Source organism: Arvicanthis niloticus, chromosome 12 (assembly GCF_011762505.2).
Source record: "Arvicanthis niloticus isolate mArvNil1 chromosome 12, mArvNil1.pat.X, whole genome shotgun sequence".
Lineage (NCBI taxonomy): Eukaryota > Metazoa > Chordata > Mammalia > Rodentia > Muridae > Arvicanthis > Arvicanthis niloticus.
In genome coordinates, this window is record NC_047669.1 from 50172724 (window position 1) to 50190589 (window position 17866).

Here is a 17866-nt window from a genome sequence, read left to right on the forward strand (position 1 = left end):
GTGGTCTTGTTGCTAAACCTGTGAAGTCTCACCAACATGACCATATCTTTTAGTGTTTCATTGTATGTTTGTGAGAGAATGAGATCAATTCTCTCCATTTAGTACATATATAGATATATACATAATTTTAAAAATTATGATGCTATAAATATATAAATTACACTCTGTAATAATATTGGAAGGATAATTGGAAAGTTTAGATTTCTTTTATTCTGGGGGGCTTGAGAGATGGCTCAGCGCTTAAGAGCACTGACTGCTCTGCCAGAGGTCCTGAGTTCAATTCCTAGCAACCACATGTTGGCTCACAACCATCTGTAATGGGATTGGGTGTACTATTCTAGTTTGTGTCTGAAGACAGCTGCAGTATACTCATATAAATAAAAAAATACATCTTAAAAAAAGAAAAAGAAAGGTTAAAAAAGATTTCTGTTATTCGTATGCCTTAAATAATGTCATTTTGCCTCATAGTTTTCTGTTAGTTCCCTTGTTCGTAATATAAGCATCTATAAGAAAACACTTAAATCCTGCTTCCATAAATTAACAGATAAAGCTGAAAATAAATTCATTCATCAAACACAAATAACCAAAATATTTATAGGAAACTCATTGCCACTAACATCAAATTACTTACCATTCAGTGATATGTTATAATATCCCTGGATATGATTATTAATAACAGTGATCAGATATTTTTTTCACAACAAGAGAAAAACAGGTTTTTGAAACTGTTGTTTAAGACTACAACCCTTTTTCTTACCAAGAATGAATAAAATTTCAAGGAGAAACATATACTGTACCATAAAACTATGTAATGCAAGATATTAAAAAGGTAAAAATAAACCATTCTTTGTACAATTTCTTTACCTGTAGGAACATACAATCTCAATGAACATCAAGTTAAATTGTTATACTTAATACGTTAGTATAGCTCTGACACAAAATGCATGTAAGTAAGGAAAGGGAGGGTTAAATAAGAAACTCTCTGTACTTTGGTGTAGATATATTAAAATTAAGGCATATTTTTCTATAATTTCTGTAATTATTATTATTATTATTAATTTGCCTTTGTGGCTACTTCAGTTCCCTTATGTAATGTTGCTGAGTTGGGGTTGAAATAAAGTGCTTATCTGAATACTAATTACCAAGTATTCAAGCCAAGTATAAATTCCTATTAGGTCAGAATTCTCTACAACATTCCATTCTAGAATATCCTATCAGTGGAATCAATTTTTTGGTGACATACATTTGAGTATTTTCTTGCAAGTCTTAGGTGGTGAATCACACATGACTGCTCATTTTAGAAAATTTCAACACCGTGAAAACTTCAATTTGTAGAGGAATATCAAGTCAATGATATTAAAGTAGAATATTTACAGCCAAGTGCTATCACCGCATCATTGAGCATGTTATTTCTTTACATTTCAAGGCAAATCAAACCCTAGTGTGCTATCTTCACATCTCAAGTTTGCTCTGTGTCGTTGAGATGCATATAATTTTAAACAACATCACATAGTATTTGGATACTAGTCATAAGCGACACTAAAAATAGAACAAACCATTTGAGTCCTATTCTCCTTTAGTAATTCTTCTTCATATTAATCTTGTTGACCTAATCACATCATATAATTAAGATAAGATAAATATTTAAATTGGATCTCCTTATTCTATTCTAAATCATACTCTTCTACACAGCTCTGCTTATTGGGCTTCTGAGGCTATAACAAAGAAGCATACTGTACCTCTTCTGCTGCTGCTTGATGCAGATGTGCTTGGGCTGGTTGTTATGGCTACAGTGGTTGTTACTGGTGCAGTGGTAAGGGAGGGGATGATAGTAGTGGAAAGCAAAGTGTTGGGAACATCTGGTGAGTGGAAAGAAACAAAATATAAAATAAAATCATATCATGCAAACAAAAGAGAAACACAAAATGATTCAAATGATAAATACACACATCTTATTTAGGCGTAATCGTTTAAAGCTGGAACGAAAAAACAGGTACACAACAACTGCAACACACAGGTTCTGTCATTTTTCTTTCACTTCTCTTTTATGCTCCCCCCACACACACAGAAAAAAGAGAGATCTGGGAGCTATGTTTGAGAATGAGTAAGTAGCGTGCAACATTTCCAGTGAAATTTAAAATGACAAGAGTTCACTTGTTCTTTGAGGCCTTCGAAAACTCTCACATGCAGTAGCAAAAAAATGACATGCGTTGTCAAAGAAGTAAACAACGAAACATCACATACAGGAAGAAACACAAATACCACCATAAAAGATTAAAGAAGCGTTAATGATGAATATGCAGATGCATGTTAAGTGCCTCTGTATTTCCTTTCAGGAAAGTGATAGGAAATTGGATGAGCACAATCTTTAGAAACAAACAAACAAAGGAAGCCAATTGTTATTGTTGTTGTTATTGTGCTCCTCCTGTTTTCACAAACGATGTTAATGTACAGTTTAAAGTCTTGCAATTCTTACCCCAATTAGCTGGTAACGCCTTCTAACAAATTTGCAGAACCTAGGAGTCTTTAACAAGCATCGAGTCAACTAGCATGGAACAGGTGATGTGATGTTCAGACAGGTTTATGACTTATTTAAATAGAGGACACCAAAGAGAAGTTACTGAATAAGGATTGGGAAAATACCATTCAGTCTCCAATCCATAATTAGTCAAGTTGCCATAAATTAAAATTCGATTCAAATCCAGAGGGGAAAAAAAAAACAGTAAGCAGAAAGAGCAGTTTAGTAGTTTTGAATGACCAAATCTTCCTAGATTTCACTAAAACTAGTCTAGGTATTCAGATTAGAAAAGAGACCTCAAGTAATGTCTCCCTTGTCAGGTTATGAAAAACCAGATAATCTTTAAAGAAAAAGTTTGTTCCCAGCAGATAGGCATATAATTTACACAGCAAGGGAATTAGAAACACTTCCCCAATTACCTGTAATTACTGTACTGGGGTTTGATTTTATGTGTTTGTCATGCAACCCTTAAACATGCACAATTCTTGATGGATGGTTTGGCTGTTGACAGGTTGCTTGTCATTCTTTCAGTAAAAGTCTTCAGAGTTACACCAAACATTTTTCTAGCATTTTACCCTGATAAATAGCTCTACTCCATCTGCTGACTGTACCCGCTGAATTCTCCACACTGGAGACATCAAAACCAGCGTGAGATCACTCTCTTATCTTGAGTATTGATGTTTACATCTGTTTTTCAACAGGGAAAATGCTTCCTGGCCAGTCAAATTAAGAAAACAACCCCTGAAAACTCAATGGTGTTACATTAATCACTAGGGAAAATGGGTATTGCCTGGAGAGTAATTTATCATGATCATAAAGTGACACTGGCTTTAGAAAGAATGTTGTGAATGAATAAAAATTGTGTGTTTATGCTCATAGACTTCTTACTTGCTACTTTTTAAAAATCCTATGTTCTTACTCCTTAGTAAGTATTTTAAAAGATTTCACACAGAATAGGAGTAAATGCAGACATATTGAATACAAAAAATTAGCAAACTTTTTATGTCTACCTAAAATATAAAATAATCTATTTTTGTTAAAATTGTCTCAAATTTTTTTTAAAAAAATTGTAAAATGAACATTTAGTACTACAATATTTAAGAACAAAATATACATTATCTTTGAAAGTCATTTATGGAGTCTGATATTACTAAATTTATCACAGACTATAAGATTTGTTTTTCTATCAAATAATAACAGAATAACATTCTCCTAACCATCAATCTAGGATAAAAAAGCAACCTTTTCAAATTACCTTTATTATTTTACCATAAAATTTGTCCCAACATAATTGGCTTATATTAATTTGTTTAGTTTGGTTCATCCAAATAAAATGTTATTTGGATTTAATTTTCATTCTTCTCACCCCAGCAATAATAGAACTCCTGGATTATTTGAGAGCCTATAGATTCTTATGTTTCCTAAGCATTCAAGAATAGACCAATCTAATCTATTACAAGCATCCAATACAGTAAGTATAGAATGTTTTAGCATTATCTACTATTTAATGTGTTAGTAATTTCAGTGCTTACTAATACAATTTAAAACTCATAGAAATCTTGAGATATATGCAGATACATGAGAAAGTAAGCCAGTCTCTGGCACGTGGCTGGTTCCCAAGTATCTCCCATCATGCTCTTCTGTCCTTGGTTCAAGAATTATGTGTGATTGATGACATTGTGCCCAAAAGATGTGCCAAGAAGAAATCTTTCCCAACAACAATGACATGGGTTTATCATGCACAAATCTTATAATATGCTCCATGGCCAATGCACTATGTAGCTTTTAAAATATGTTTAGGTTCCATGATTCTTTCCATGGTCTTTTAGTCATCAATAATTCTGATTTAAATTATTTCATCTCTGTTGTAGAATAGTAAAAATTGGAATAACCTAAAATACTCAGTTCTGCAAGATAATTAGAAACAGGTAAAATTAAACGATCTGAGATTAGGTGGAATTAGTTAGAAATGTCAGAAAGATCACAAAAATTGCGTGAAACTTTTGTCACATACTTAAACTTTCTATTTGATCTAATTTGATTCTGGTCTTATACCACTTAATAATTCACCTTAGAAGGAAGAACACTCAGCTACTGCTTAGTATAAAAATATGACTAAAGAGAACCAGAAAATGCCCATATATAACAGAATGGGTTAATTATAATAGAATTAAAAGAATAAATCACTTCTTTCAAAAACACCCTCTACATCTTAATACAGGAAAAAAAATGTTATTTTTTTGAAGGGTACTTCTTAGAGCCACAATGTATTTTTTTATACCTTCAATTATGAAAGATGATAAAAAAAACAACAGTATCAGAAACCAATATTTACTAATTTATAAGTGACCTATTATTCCAGTTTGTTTATATATATGTGTGTGTATTCATATGCATATGTATGTATGTATATGTGTGTGTGTGAACTATATGACTTAAAGATGACTTGTTAAGGGACACATGTGGTATTAGAGGTTGCTGTACTAAGACTCAAGATCTATGAGTATGAGTGGTTTGATTAGGATCCAGAAAGTTAGACATTATCAAATGACTCTGAGAAGTGTTCCTAACTCTAAATATTCTTTTCCCCTTTTTATAAAATTCAATTTTGCTATTGAAATGTCTTGCTTCTATAAATGAGCAGCAATATTTAATAAAACAAATACTTTGGTAATGGCTGCTTAAAGTATTAATTTTGGTTTTTTAGATAATGATCACAAAAATGAGTTTACATTTTCTCACAGAAATATTAAATATAAAACTACTAATTACCTGCCTTTTATTTTTAAGACAAGTTTTTACTGTGTAGCCCTGGCTAGCCTGAATGTCATTATGAAGTCCATTCTGTATCTGCCTCTCAAGTGCCACCATGCCTGCAACCCATATTTTGATGTTTCTAGAATCAGATATATTTTTAAAACCATCATACCAAAAAATAAATGAATAAAGCATTAAGATATAAAACATAGGGTCTGGAGAGATGTCTCAGTGGTTAAGAGTATCAACTGCTCTTCCAGACGTCCTGAGTTCAATTCCCAGCAACCACATGGTGGCTCACAACCATCTTCTGGTGTGTCTGAAGACAGCTATAATTGTACTCATATACATTAAAGAAAGAAAGAAAGAAAGAAAGAAAGAAAGAAAGAAAGAAAGAAAGAAAGAAAGAAAGAAAGAAACGTTCTCAGACTGAGGGTGTAACTCAGTGTTAGAGCCTTTAGTAGAGGCAGAGAGAGAGAGAGAGAGAGAGAGAGAGAGAGAGAGAGAGAGAGAGAGAGAGAGAGAAGGAGGAGGAGGAGGAGGAGGAGGAGGAGGAGGAGGAGGAGGAGGAGGAGGAGGAGGAGGAGGAGGAGGAGGAGGAGGAGAGAAGTAAAGGCCAGCCATGACCACGTGGAGAGAGAGGAAGCGGGGGAGGAGACAGAGAGGCAAGAGGGTAAGAGATTAAGAGGGTAAGAGAGTAAGAGATTAAGAGAGTGAGGAGGGGGCAAGCAGACACTTTTGAAGTAAGTTTCAAGTGTGACTTGTGAGGCTAACTCTGACTTCCAAATAAATATACTCTCATTCGTAATATTCTATTACAGCCTACTCACATGAATAACCACGTCAACTCAGGAATAAAAATTTTGAACTAAAGAACTTCTGTGTGGAAGAGCACTGTGAAGCTTGTTTTATAATAAATACATCAGTCTATTACCACTCCTTCTTAGCTTCAAACACAGCTCAGAATTCCACACCATGCCTCCATTGTTCTGAGGCCGCCAGAGTGTAGATGCCCTCCATCAAGAACTGGAGGGCTTCAGAGCCAACATGCTCCGTGTCTTTACTTCATTTCCCATTATGCCAGTTTTAGATCATAAAGAGCTGAGTTGGACACACAAAAGGACATATGCTCCTGCCTCAGGTGCTTTCCTCAAGCTCCAGATCTGACTATTTGTACTCTCCTTGCTTTCTTCTTCTTGCAGTCTCAGTCGGCTTCACAGCGTCTCTTTCTGTCAAGTCCCTTTCTACGATCGATCGTGTATGAGAAGCATCCTCCCATTCTGAAACTAGTTCGTGTTTCCTTCTCTGTATCCGCAAACGCTTTTCAGGAACTCTGTAGCTATTTACTATATATTACCATCCATTTTGTTTTCCAATTCACACCACAAGCCACCACCTTAGCCTTACATAAAATCATGTCTTCTTTATTCACAAATATAGTCCTCCCCATCCCTTCCATCACCTCTGCTCCCCAGAACAATACAATCAACCTAATTGCAAGTCTGAGGAATATATTCACCTGGCACTTACTGTTCACTGTATTTGTTTTTTTCATGGAATAAAAATTTTGATACAACAGATAAGTTACTTAATGGTGTATTTTTGGAGTTTCTTCTTAGTTACATGCTTTAAGGTTGCTAATAAAATGTTGGTATGTAAGCAATATATCGCTTCCAAGAGCATAAATTGTAACTGATATATAAATACAATATGTACAAAAGTTGCACCGCTTGCAGAAAATATTGTAGAAGTTCCTTCTAAAAGTCGACAAATCTGAAAGTCTAGTCTATAACAGTAAAGCAGAACGTTCTGAAGAAACTTCACTTCTGAATGCTGGTGTCAGCATTTTAAAATTGTTAGACTCCTAAATCATAAACGCCAAAAAAAAAAAAAAAAAAAAAAAAAATGGTGGGAAAGCATCCCTTCCTTCCAATGTTAATGAAGGAATTAGAAAACTCCGGAATCTGATCTTGTTAAGGGGGCTGGTTAGAGCACAGCAGATCCTATATAGCCCTGTCGGGATGAAGTCACTTCCATCAGGTCCAGCACACACTAACCTGCAGCGCGGTGCAACACTTTTTTTTTTCCTAATAAGTTTTTCATGTTAAAGGTATATTGTGCTGTCTATAAATGCAGTGCGTAATTTCTAACTTGTCAACTTGTTTTGGTTCTCTGGCAATTTTTCTTTCTATAAATGGTATTCAGGATAAATTTTTGGAAAAAAAAAAAAAGTAAGTCTAAAGAGTCCCAGAAGCCAAGGCTGCTTGTTTTTCTCCAAAGACTATGGCCCAAATAGGGAGAAAAGCTGCTGTCATTTAGTCTGAGGTCTGCACATCTACACCCATTCAACTTGAGGGTACCAAAGATCCCATTCTTGAGGGGCAATCCGTTCACTTTAAGAGCTATTGCTAGATGTGCACACAAAGGGGTAGGATTTTGAAGATAACAGAATTAAGGTAAGGGTTAGGGTTATTATTACATTATAACGAGTTCATATCTCTCAGACTTACAAAATAATATGAAATCCTCAGTATTCTATTGCTCATTCTGCAGCCATCAGGAGAACTAGGATGAGGCTCGTTTACTGGTTTTAGTTTTTGTAAAGAAGGGTATTTATCTGCCTCTGTTATACTCAGCCACATGTAGCAGCCTATTTAAGTCATAGTATAAAGGGATGACAAGTCCACACCTCTCACTAAGTTGGCAGACATCAGGCTAATAGGACCACAACACAGCAATGTGACCCTCTTCCACAACAGAGTTGTTGTAAACCTGTCTGTTCCATAAAAAGAATTCTCCAAATTCTCTTAACATCTTCCTGGTTTCTTCCACTGGCTTCTGATGCTAAGTGAAATCCTTATACAAGGATAATAATAACTAAAAAAAAAAAAATCGCACCTCTCAAAATCGGACAGTGCTGCAATTTTAACCTGTAGGTGGTCGCCAAAAGTTCTGTATAATTACAAGGAAAGTTTATGAATAAAATCAATGTCTTATTGAAGGATGGAAATATGTATTTTCCCTTTTTAAAACACATTATTTTCCAAACTGACACAAGTAAAGTTAAACTTAAGAAAGAACCTAAGATGGGCAGTGGTGGTGCACACCTTTAATCCTAGCACTTGAGAGGCAGAGGCAGGCAGATTTCTGAGTTCGAGGCCAGCCTGGTCTACAGAGTGAGTTCCAGGACAGCCAGGGCTACACAGAGAAACCCTGTCTCGAGGAAAAAAAACAAAAACAAAAACAAAAATCCCATCTAAAATGCCTTCAGCTTGGATGGTCCTGCATTATTTAGATCCACATTCAGTCCTTGTCTGGAAGTATTTTACCCAAAGTAGGTCATGTGATTGGATCAGAGGCCCAGTAACTGCCATTTTTTAAAAAAAAGTAAATGAAGTAACAGATACAAGGCAGATGTTTGAAAAATATCGAGAAAGCAGCAACTGCTTTTTCTATGTGTGCTCTATGATGAAGTAATCAAGAGGTATTTTGCACGTTATTTACTTTAGTCTTATGTATTCATTGTATTAAAATTGGAGCGTTTGGTCAGGTAATGTAAATAATTTTTTTAACCCAATTCTTGATTTTGATAAGCCAAACTGACTAAAAGAAAGGTGTTCTGCCGGCTATGCAGTTAACATTTTTGCATGTAATTTTAAGAGGCAATATTCCTAAAGATATTAGTCTGCTTTTGAAGTACAATGAAGTAAATTCATGTGGTACATTATACTACAAATAATATCAATCTGTAAACTTCAAAAAATGTTTTGGGTACTTGAAAAGTGTTAATGTTATAAAACGCTAACATCAATTTGTACTTTTAGGATAGAGAAAGCACTGTTCTTACTAAGACACCCACGTTTCACTCTAACAAGCCTGAGGTTTGAACCTCTCTTTATTTACTGGTTTCAATGATGTTTTCCATGCCCTCCTATCACTTGCCAACACAGTAATGGATTTCTGACAATGACTTCTCTGGAGATGCTTCTTTCATTGATTAGAAATCTATAGTTTTGGTTTGGGGTTTTTGTTGATGTTTTGTTTGGGGGTTGCTGTTGTTGTTTTGTTTGTTTTAGTTTTTGTCTGTTTGTTTTTCTCTCTCTGAGACAAGAAATTATGTGGCTCATGCTGGCCTGGAATTTGCAAGTAGCTGAAGATGATCATGAACTTCTGATGCACTGCCTCTACTTCCTGGATACTTGGGTCACAGGTATTTGACATCACACCCATTTACTTTTATAATTATTTCTTTATTTATCTATCTGTTTATTATTTATTTATAAGTCTATGTATCTGTTTCTATCTTCTATCATCTATCTATCATCTATCATCTATTTGTTTATCTTGTATCATCAATCTATCATCCATCTATCTATCTACCATCTATCATATTTGTCTACCTTGTATTATCTATCTATCTATCTATCTATCTATCTATCTATCTATCTATAATTCTAAGCATTAACCCAAGCCTTCTGTATGCTGGGCTAGATTCTGACAGTCTTATACTTCATAATTAGAAGTGTTTTGCATTGGTAAAGTGACCATTTCTCTCTCTCACATACACACAAACATATTGTACAGAAATTGGTCTGGAAAGGGTACCCATTTAGTCACCACACTACAAGTAGTATGTTATTTATTTGACAACTAGTTTTAAATTTCAGAGTAGCTGAGTTTTCCAAAAACAGTTAAAAATCTCCAACTAAGCTGAACTCCGAGTTTCTTCAACAGAAGTAATGTTAGTGAATTCCTTCTTTCACACACATGATTTTAGGCTGCCCAATAAAATGTTTTGATGCCCCATCCTGAGAGGTCAATAAAAAGGTAAGGACAGTCTGGGAATCTCCCTTGTAGGTAGTTTTCATAGGATGATGGTGGTAGAAGAGTAGAAATGAGGCAATGGTTATTTTGGATTCTAAAATAGTATATAATATAGCATTTGTGTCATCTATAAGGCAAGAGGCTATAAGTTTATTTTATGTAAAAATCTATAGTTTCTGAGAACCAGAGCCAAAATTCTACTTCAAGGGCCATGACATAAGGGTTGAATTATCAAACAAATGAGCCAACTAAGGACCATGAATTTTGGTAAAAAGAAGTCTGTATACATTAGAAAAATTGTAACTTAACTAGTTTTGCATGTAAGCCAACTAAGAAGACTTTAGTGGCATTGATTTCATGAAGCAAATATATTATTGATGTTGAAAATTTTGAATGACAGATTCTGAATAAAGGTTTTTGTCCTTTGATATTTGGCCCCTCATCCATCTAGATCTGGAGGAACATTTATATTAGTGGAAAATATATGCATGGATTTTGTACCATGACAGCTGAAAAAAAAGTCAATTTACACACTGCATTTTCGTCTTAAAAATGATGGAATTCAGTTCAAGGGAATTCAGTGTTCTATCCAAAACTCACACAGCAGCACACACACACACACACACACACACACACACACACACACACACACACACGCATACACATGCACACACTTTTAAATGAGTTATAAAACAAACACAGTGCCTTCATCTCCACTTGTCCGTGCAGAGTTTGGCAGCATATTCCAACAGCCAGAGGCATGCATTTTCTACAGACACCAGGGATTGCTCTACTTTTACATGTCTAGAAGTGATGTGTTAAAAGAATCATCCAACCAGAGACTGTGTAGAAAGATCTCAGACAGCATTGCTGAGAGCTGCAGCTCTGGGGTTTTCCATTATTAGTGTTTGTTGTTGCATAGAGATATCTGCTCTATCCTTTTTATTTTATGCCTTGTGTTTTCCATTTATGTTTCCAAAGAAAGTTTTTTTTTTTTTTCAGGAAAAAGACTCATTATTAGCACACATAATTAATTTACCAGCTGGCTAGGTCTGTCTCTATATGACAGAGCAGATTTTTGTTGAATCATTTGTTAATGTTTGCTGTGCTATACATCTGTTCATGACCCAGTCTTCCTTTTCCTAATCTATAAGAATTCTCTTACCCAGGAATACAAGGGCAAGTAATAAATAAATATATAATCTTCCAATGCCTCTAAATATTTTCTTTTTAGTAATTGTAACCATATGTCAAAAGAGACTATAAACTTTCAGCCTAGTTACTATGATGGCCAGAAGTACACGTTTCATTTTATTGTGCTGAGTACTCACTTACTTTCTAGTCACAGCTATTCTTGTTATGAAATGTAAAACTTTTCCACCCATAGTAGGTATGAGCATATGATAATAGTGTTTGCTCAGATCTATGACAAGAATTTAATAGGAATTTTAAGATATAAAATTATTAAGATTAATCTGTTTGAAAATCAATTACATCACTCAACTATACCTGTATTATTTTGCTAAAGTTATCATCAAGTAATAATAAACTTAAAGTTTCTGATTATTTTCTGTACACTAGGGAACTATTCGAAAGCAGTGATTCACTAGAAATGTTTCTTAGGGGAAAAAAAGTTTATTTTCCCTGCCTCAATTTGCTTTTTTACCATAGTGAGCAAATCTTTTGCTTTGGGTGCCCAGCATCCAGGTGGAGAGTAGATAATTTCCCTAGAGTTTGAAGAGGAATATTGAGCCACAAAGCTTAGAAGTTTCCTTTGTTGTAACGTTCTATAATTTCTATATGTACAGTAATTTGTCTTGGAACATTTTTGACATTTATTATTAAAAATAAATATTAGGGAAATAACAGTTGCAACTGATTCTTAAAACTGGAAAGGCACAATTAATAGCTTGAAACCCTTCATTAGACTAAAGCACATAGACATTTTAAAAAGAAATAAACTCTTACTGTTAATTTAGTAAAATATACTTTTCATAGTGGCCATTTTCAACAAAGAATAAAATGTGACAAGATCACATGTTACACGTATGTGTGCTATTTAAATGTGTCATTACTGAAGTAATTGTCTTGCAAACCATGGTAATGTTATCTTTATCATTACTTATCTCAATAAACACCTACAAATACAAATAAACTAAAAGTGCACAGTGGTATTTTAGAGCTGATAAATCCACAGCTCCTTCATTCTCCCTTGATGGAGAGAAGAAAAATAGAAGCAAGTTGCAATTGTATTTAATCTGTGGTACCAAAATAATGGCTGTAGGTAATTTTGCTTGTTTTACATGCTTGTAAAAATTAAAATTCCTAGAAAAGAATATATGAATGCATAAAGTTAAAACATGAACAAGTATATTGTGTGTAATTTCATTCAAAAGTAGTTAACAGTATGAGTTAACGTAAAGGAATGATTAAATCTTTAAACTATGCATTGTAGAAGAAAATGAGGACACAGTAGGATAAGTTGGTCAATGGTAAAGGAACTTAACCTACATGTAAATATTGTTTTGATGAAACAAAAGGTAAATTTGAATAAGGAAGAAAATTTTCATGGGGACTTTCTGTAATATTGTGTCTCCGTTACCATACAAGAAATTGCCATTTCTCCACAGCAGCTTCAACATTGCTGCCCAAACCGTTTGCCTAATATGTGCACTTGTTCAAATTCCACTACTGGTAAAAGAAAAAAAAAACCAGCTGGCTATTTGATCTGCCTACCTTGCAGTATTTCCTCATGACTCTGAGGAAGGGCACTGGTGCTAGAAGTTTTTATTCTTCAAAATGTTTGCTGAAATTATATTCTGTATACCACGTTTTAAATAGATCTGGAGCAAAGACATTCCTATATGATTATTTAGTAAATTCACTTTTTCTGCTCTCTCTCTCTCTCTCTTTCTTTCTCTCTCTCTCTCTCTCACACATTTTATGCATTTGATGTACTATTCAATGTTTACCATATGTGTGTTTGTATATTTGATGAAGGTGTTAGAAAGCTTTCTAAAGTGAGTTTATGAACTAAAAATCACTAAAAAAATATGAGAAGGAAGTAAGATTTGGGATGTTTGTATTTATTTCTCATTCTCCATGCATATTATGTCTCCAAACCTTCACATCTCATATAATTGTTATTTTTCAAAGAATATATGCTTCAAAAATTCTGTTATTTTTATTTGCTTATTGAGATACAGACATGTACTAGGCCCAGATGTAGACGAGATGGCAAATCAACTACTGGGCATAGGTTTTTTCCTTCTACCCTGTGAGGTTTCAAGTAACAAACTCAAATATTCAGGCTTGGCAGTAAGTACCTTCAATATTTGAGCCATCTCAATCCCTATTCCCCTGAAAAGTGAAGTTTTAATCAATTGATGAGAAATAAATATGAAACAATTTAACTACTATCAATCATTGTAGACCAAATGAATTAGACTAAGGTCATTGATAATTCTCTGTAGCCACAAATATCTGCTATGATGCCTTCAGTAGTTAAATGTTGATCTGGGACCACACTGCCTGGAAAAATAATTTATGTTACTTTGTACAAGTTGATGATTTCTTAGAGAAACAAGACAATTTATTGAACTTGTAATGCTCTAAATATTAGCATTTATAATGTGGGATATTGTAAGAATTTTCCTATGGTTCTTTTACCAGGAACTTAAAGTTGTCTTGTTCTTTCAGGATTCTCATTAAAGGTAAGTTTTAAGTAAGTAACTAAAACTGCCATCTGCATTCTTAAATTTGAAAATTTCAGAATGTAATGGGTTAAAGGAAATGAAGAAAACCTTCAGTGCACATAACCCAAAACTTCAGGGTTTATAACAATTAAATATCGTAAAACTTCAACACTCTACCACTGGCAGTCATGGAATGATATCTAACCAAAGCCTAGCATCTGTGTTGTTGATGACTTTTTACAGGAACATATTCCAACCTCCATCAGTTTAGGAATCAATAGATGCAGGAAACTGTGTTAGGTTCAGGCATGCGTCCTGCATCATAAAACTACCTTTTGTACGAGAGCTAGGTTAATTCATCACAGCTGATGTAAAAATCAACCTTGGTGTAAAATATGAACGGGTAACGTTATTGCAAGTGATTGCATGCAGCACTCATTTTAGACCAAAATGCCATTCAAATTTTGTCATTTAGTAGGGTTTTGAAACAGCCAAACCATTAACAGAAGAGTGTGGCTTTTACATGTATACGACCAGCGACTAATGAAACATTATACCCAGTGTGCAAAAGGGAAAAGTACCCTTTAGTTTGTAATGAACCCAATTGGAACCCCCTTAAAACACAGTGCAATATGGTTTCACTGTTTCACTGAGCCTCTCATTATGTGTGTCAATAATACTAGGTAAACTGCTGTTGAGCTTCACAGTATTTATCTAGCAGCATGAATAGCATTAATCTATGGGGTGCTTTCGATGAATTGGAGTTCAAGAGTAAAAGCCAAAAATGACTTCTTGAAAAGTGCTTAGAGAAGTATTTATTAGAAATATGTCAACTGCCAACAACCTAAAGGTAGCTTGGCTCTTGGCAAAACTGTGCTGTTGCCAGCTTGAAAACACCAAGATAGCATGAATTTTTCCTGACTTGAATTGCTTTAAAGGAACAAGTGACATATTTTTATTTGGGTATATTATTTCTTCACCCACTTCTCCATGGTTTTAAGGTCCATTTCTGTCAGCACAGCCAGTCATTCTATACAACATGCAGGCAGGAGTCTCATTTATTTGAGGGTAGCACTTATAAAACTTAAGATAAATCAGGTATACTAGACTGTACACATGTTGTATATAGATATGTATTCTTGAATCCTGCTCTTTGATTCTGAGGAATTTTTGTGACTTAAGCACTAGTTATTATAATGAAGGTGGCATTTCATAAATTACATAAATTCATCACACTTAATTCCAGCCTAATTATTACAATAAGAGTAGGGCTCTTTTACAAGGTTGACATTTTTTTAAACTCTTCATGATGTATTAGAAATGCAAAATTAGAATCTATAATTTCCAGTGTGTTTATTTGTGAAAGTCCTAATTACTATGTGTCTTCATTGTTTTAGTATAGCAATGTAAAGAAGTGAGATTTTATTAACAGCAGTTTTGAAAATGAGTGAACTATAAGTTATTATATTAGTTTCTTCATCCCTTATAGTGTGATAACAAAAGAATACTTGGAAATATAACAAAACAAGTTTTTTTCTTCAGAAAATTAAATCTTTTCAAAGAGTTAAACTATTTTGCTCACTTTTTTTTTTTTTGAGAGCTAGGTGACTCATCCATGTTTCTAGCACCATATATACATTGACCTGGATGAAAAACAGCAAACACATTCTTTCCATGATTTTTAAAGTCCATTGAACTTATCACGGCACTTTGTTATATTCACTTGCAGTTCACTTTTTATAATTGTTCAAAAGATAAAATAATATGCTCAGAAAAAATTGTCTTGGTGCAATATATGTGGGAAACCTTGCTGCTAATTCTTCTCCTAGAGATCCATGATGCACTCTAGCATCTATGAGGAACTGCCAGAGGCTTTTAATAAATGCAAGCTAACAGCACTTATTACAGTATTTATGTATGTTACAAGAGGAAGTCTTTTCCAGCTCATCATAGATTAAAGCTACCTTATGAAGAAGCCAGGGTGTTTGGACATTGAGTAAAACAGTCATTTTCTTTTCTCATAATCATTTTCCGTACCTTTGGCATTCAAACCAATTTTAAATTAAGCACAGTGAAGAGAAAATAATTTCAAATAATCACTCGTAAGAAACTAATCATTAGTCCTGCAAACTTTGTCCTACCAAACTTCAATGGCATTATTATCTTTTGTGTGGCACAATTCAGTATTTAAAAAGCACATTTAATGATAGTAAAATGCAGTTGGTTCAAGAGAAATGTTTTCCAGTGCTCTGAGTTATAACATAAAATCACTTATAGTAAATTTAAAAATCAACTAATTTAATTTACAAGTCACTACCAAATATAAAATTTAATTACTTATAACTAGGCTTTACACAAAATAATTTTATTTTTCTACAAATGCTTTCATTTCTTCTTAATAGCCAAACTCAAAACACATTAAACGTATATCTTAAAGATACCTGTGCTCATCTGAAGATCTTCTGAAAGAAAAGTAAGACCTATTTAACTTACTATGTTTTAACCAATTTTGGGAGGTTTGAAATCTTTGATAGATTTGAACAATTGCTCACCACCATTTTCTTCCATTCACATGAAATGTTTTCCAAAAGAACTTACCATGTACAATGAGGACATATTCTGCGCTGCTTTGGCCAATGGTGTTAGTGGCTTCGCATCGATAAGTGCCATTGTCTGTTTTGTTCAGGAAGAGAATGTTGAGTTCCCTACCGCTCACAACCATTCGATCAGGATCTGGTAATTCTGCACCATCCTTCGTCCACAAAACAGGTTCTGGCCTATTAGATACAGGCATGCATGTAGAGAGAAAATAATAAGAACTGTTAAATGTTCTGTGAACAAAATCAAACAATCCATACAGACATCGTCCTCATGCCTAACTGTGTGTTGGCTTTGACAGGGTATCAATAAACCATCAAACATTACCTCAGAATTGGAGGCAAGATAAATATACTTTAATTCTGTTCTACTTAATTAATACGATATGTGCTAAGGAACAAATTAGTTGAATCGCTGCAGTTGTCACTTCTAGGAGTCTGCTTATATCAGTTTGTTGTCCAGATGCTGCTGTTAAAGACTGGCATCTCACAGTGATCTAGTTTCTTCCTCAGGTTTATCTGAAATAATACTCTGACAGCATGGTTCCACCACCATGGCATGATGCTTATTGAAGCTATCTTCTTCCTTTTATCTCTGCCACTTTTTTCATTCTCCTAAAAACTTTGCCTAGATATGTTCTTTCAAAAAAGTGGACTTAGTGGAACAGGGAGATGGCTTAGCAAGTAGAGCTTTTGCTACATAGTCCTGAATATAAATTCCATGCCTGGTAGAAAGAGAGCGAAACTTGAAATGTTTCCTCTACATACCTCTGTGGGAAACACACACACACACACACACACACACACACACACACACACACCGATCATTTTAATCTTTACAAAATGCAGTCAGATATGGTATGGCAGTTCTTCCTCACTGAAATCTCTGATATCCTCCGTAAATGAAATAACAGGTACTCTTTCAATTTTACCAGGATTGATAAATATGAAATACACATATTTCTTTCTGCCCAAGTTGCTGACATGGTGTTCTTGGAGAGTTTTTACTTAAGGGTACTGCTAAAGTAGTTAGGACTTGACACCAGTTTCAGGTAATATTCCTAATTCTATTACAAATACTTGTGTAATACAAAAGTCATTTGTTTCAAGGAGGTCCACCTATGAGACGCTATATAATGAGATACTCTTCATGTTTTCCTGAGAATTCTCAGAAGGCAGCTACTTAGATATAGAACAGAGACTTCTTTTCTTAACTTCTCATCTTTTATGAGAGTACAGAGGTTAAAGTTGAGTCAGTAACCAGTGCTCAATAATGTGATCAGTCAGAACTATTCTATGTAGCCTCCAAGAAAACTCTAAGACCAGGTGTCTAGTGAAAAATTCATTAGTGCAAAAACTACTCACAGAAGCCATGAGTTAGGAAACAAAAACCCTACTGGCAGGAACAGGATACCCCTGAGTTTTTGGCCAGGTAACTTCCAGAGGCCTCCCCAAAAACATGAGGGTAGTTGGTG

At 34.4% G+C, this 17866-nt stretch overlaps 1 protein-coding gene across 3 annotated transcripts in view; it reads right to left on the minus strand.

The window, feature by feature from the left end:
• The window catches only part of Cadm2 (cell adhesion molecule 2), a 912354-nt gene that overhangs the window by 75121 nt on the left and 819367 nt on the right, over positions 1 to 17866 (minus strand). For 2 of the 3 annotated variants that reach the window (XM_034515864.2, XM_034515863.2), the window contains 2 exons: positions 16393 to 16571; positions 1740 to 1859 (listed from right to left, as the gene is read on the minus strand). In XM_034515864.2, coding sequence (XP_034371755.1) covers positions 1740 to 1859; positions 16393 to 16571 — 299 coding nt within the window. The remainder of the gene's footprint in view (positions 1 to 1739; positions 1860 to 16392; positions 16572 to 17866) is intronic. The other variant, XM_034515865.2, reaches the window with a different exon arrangement.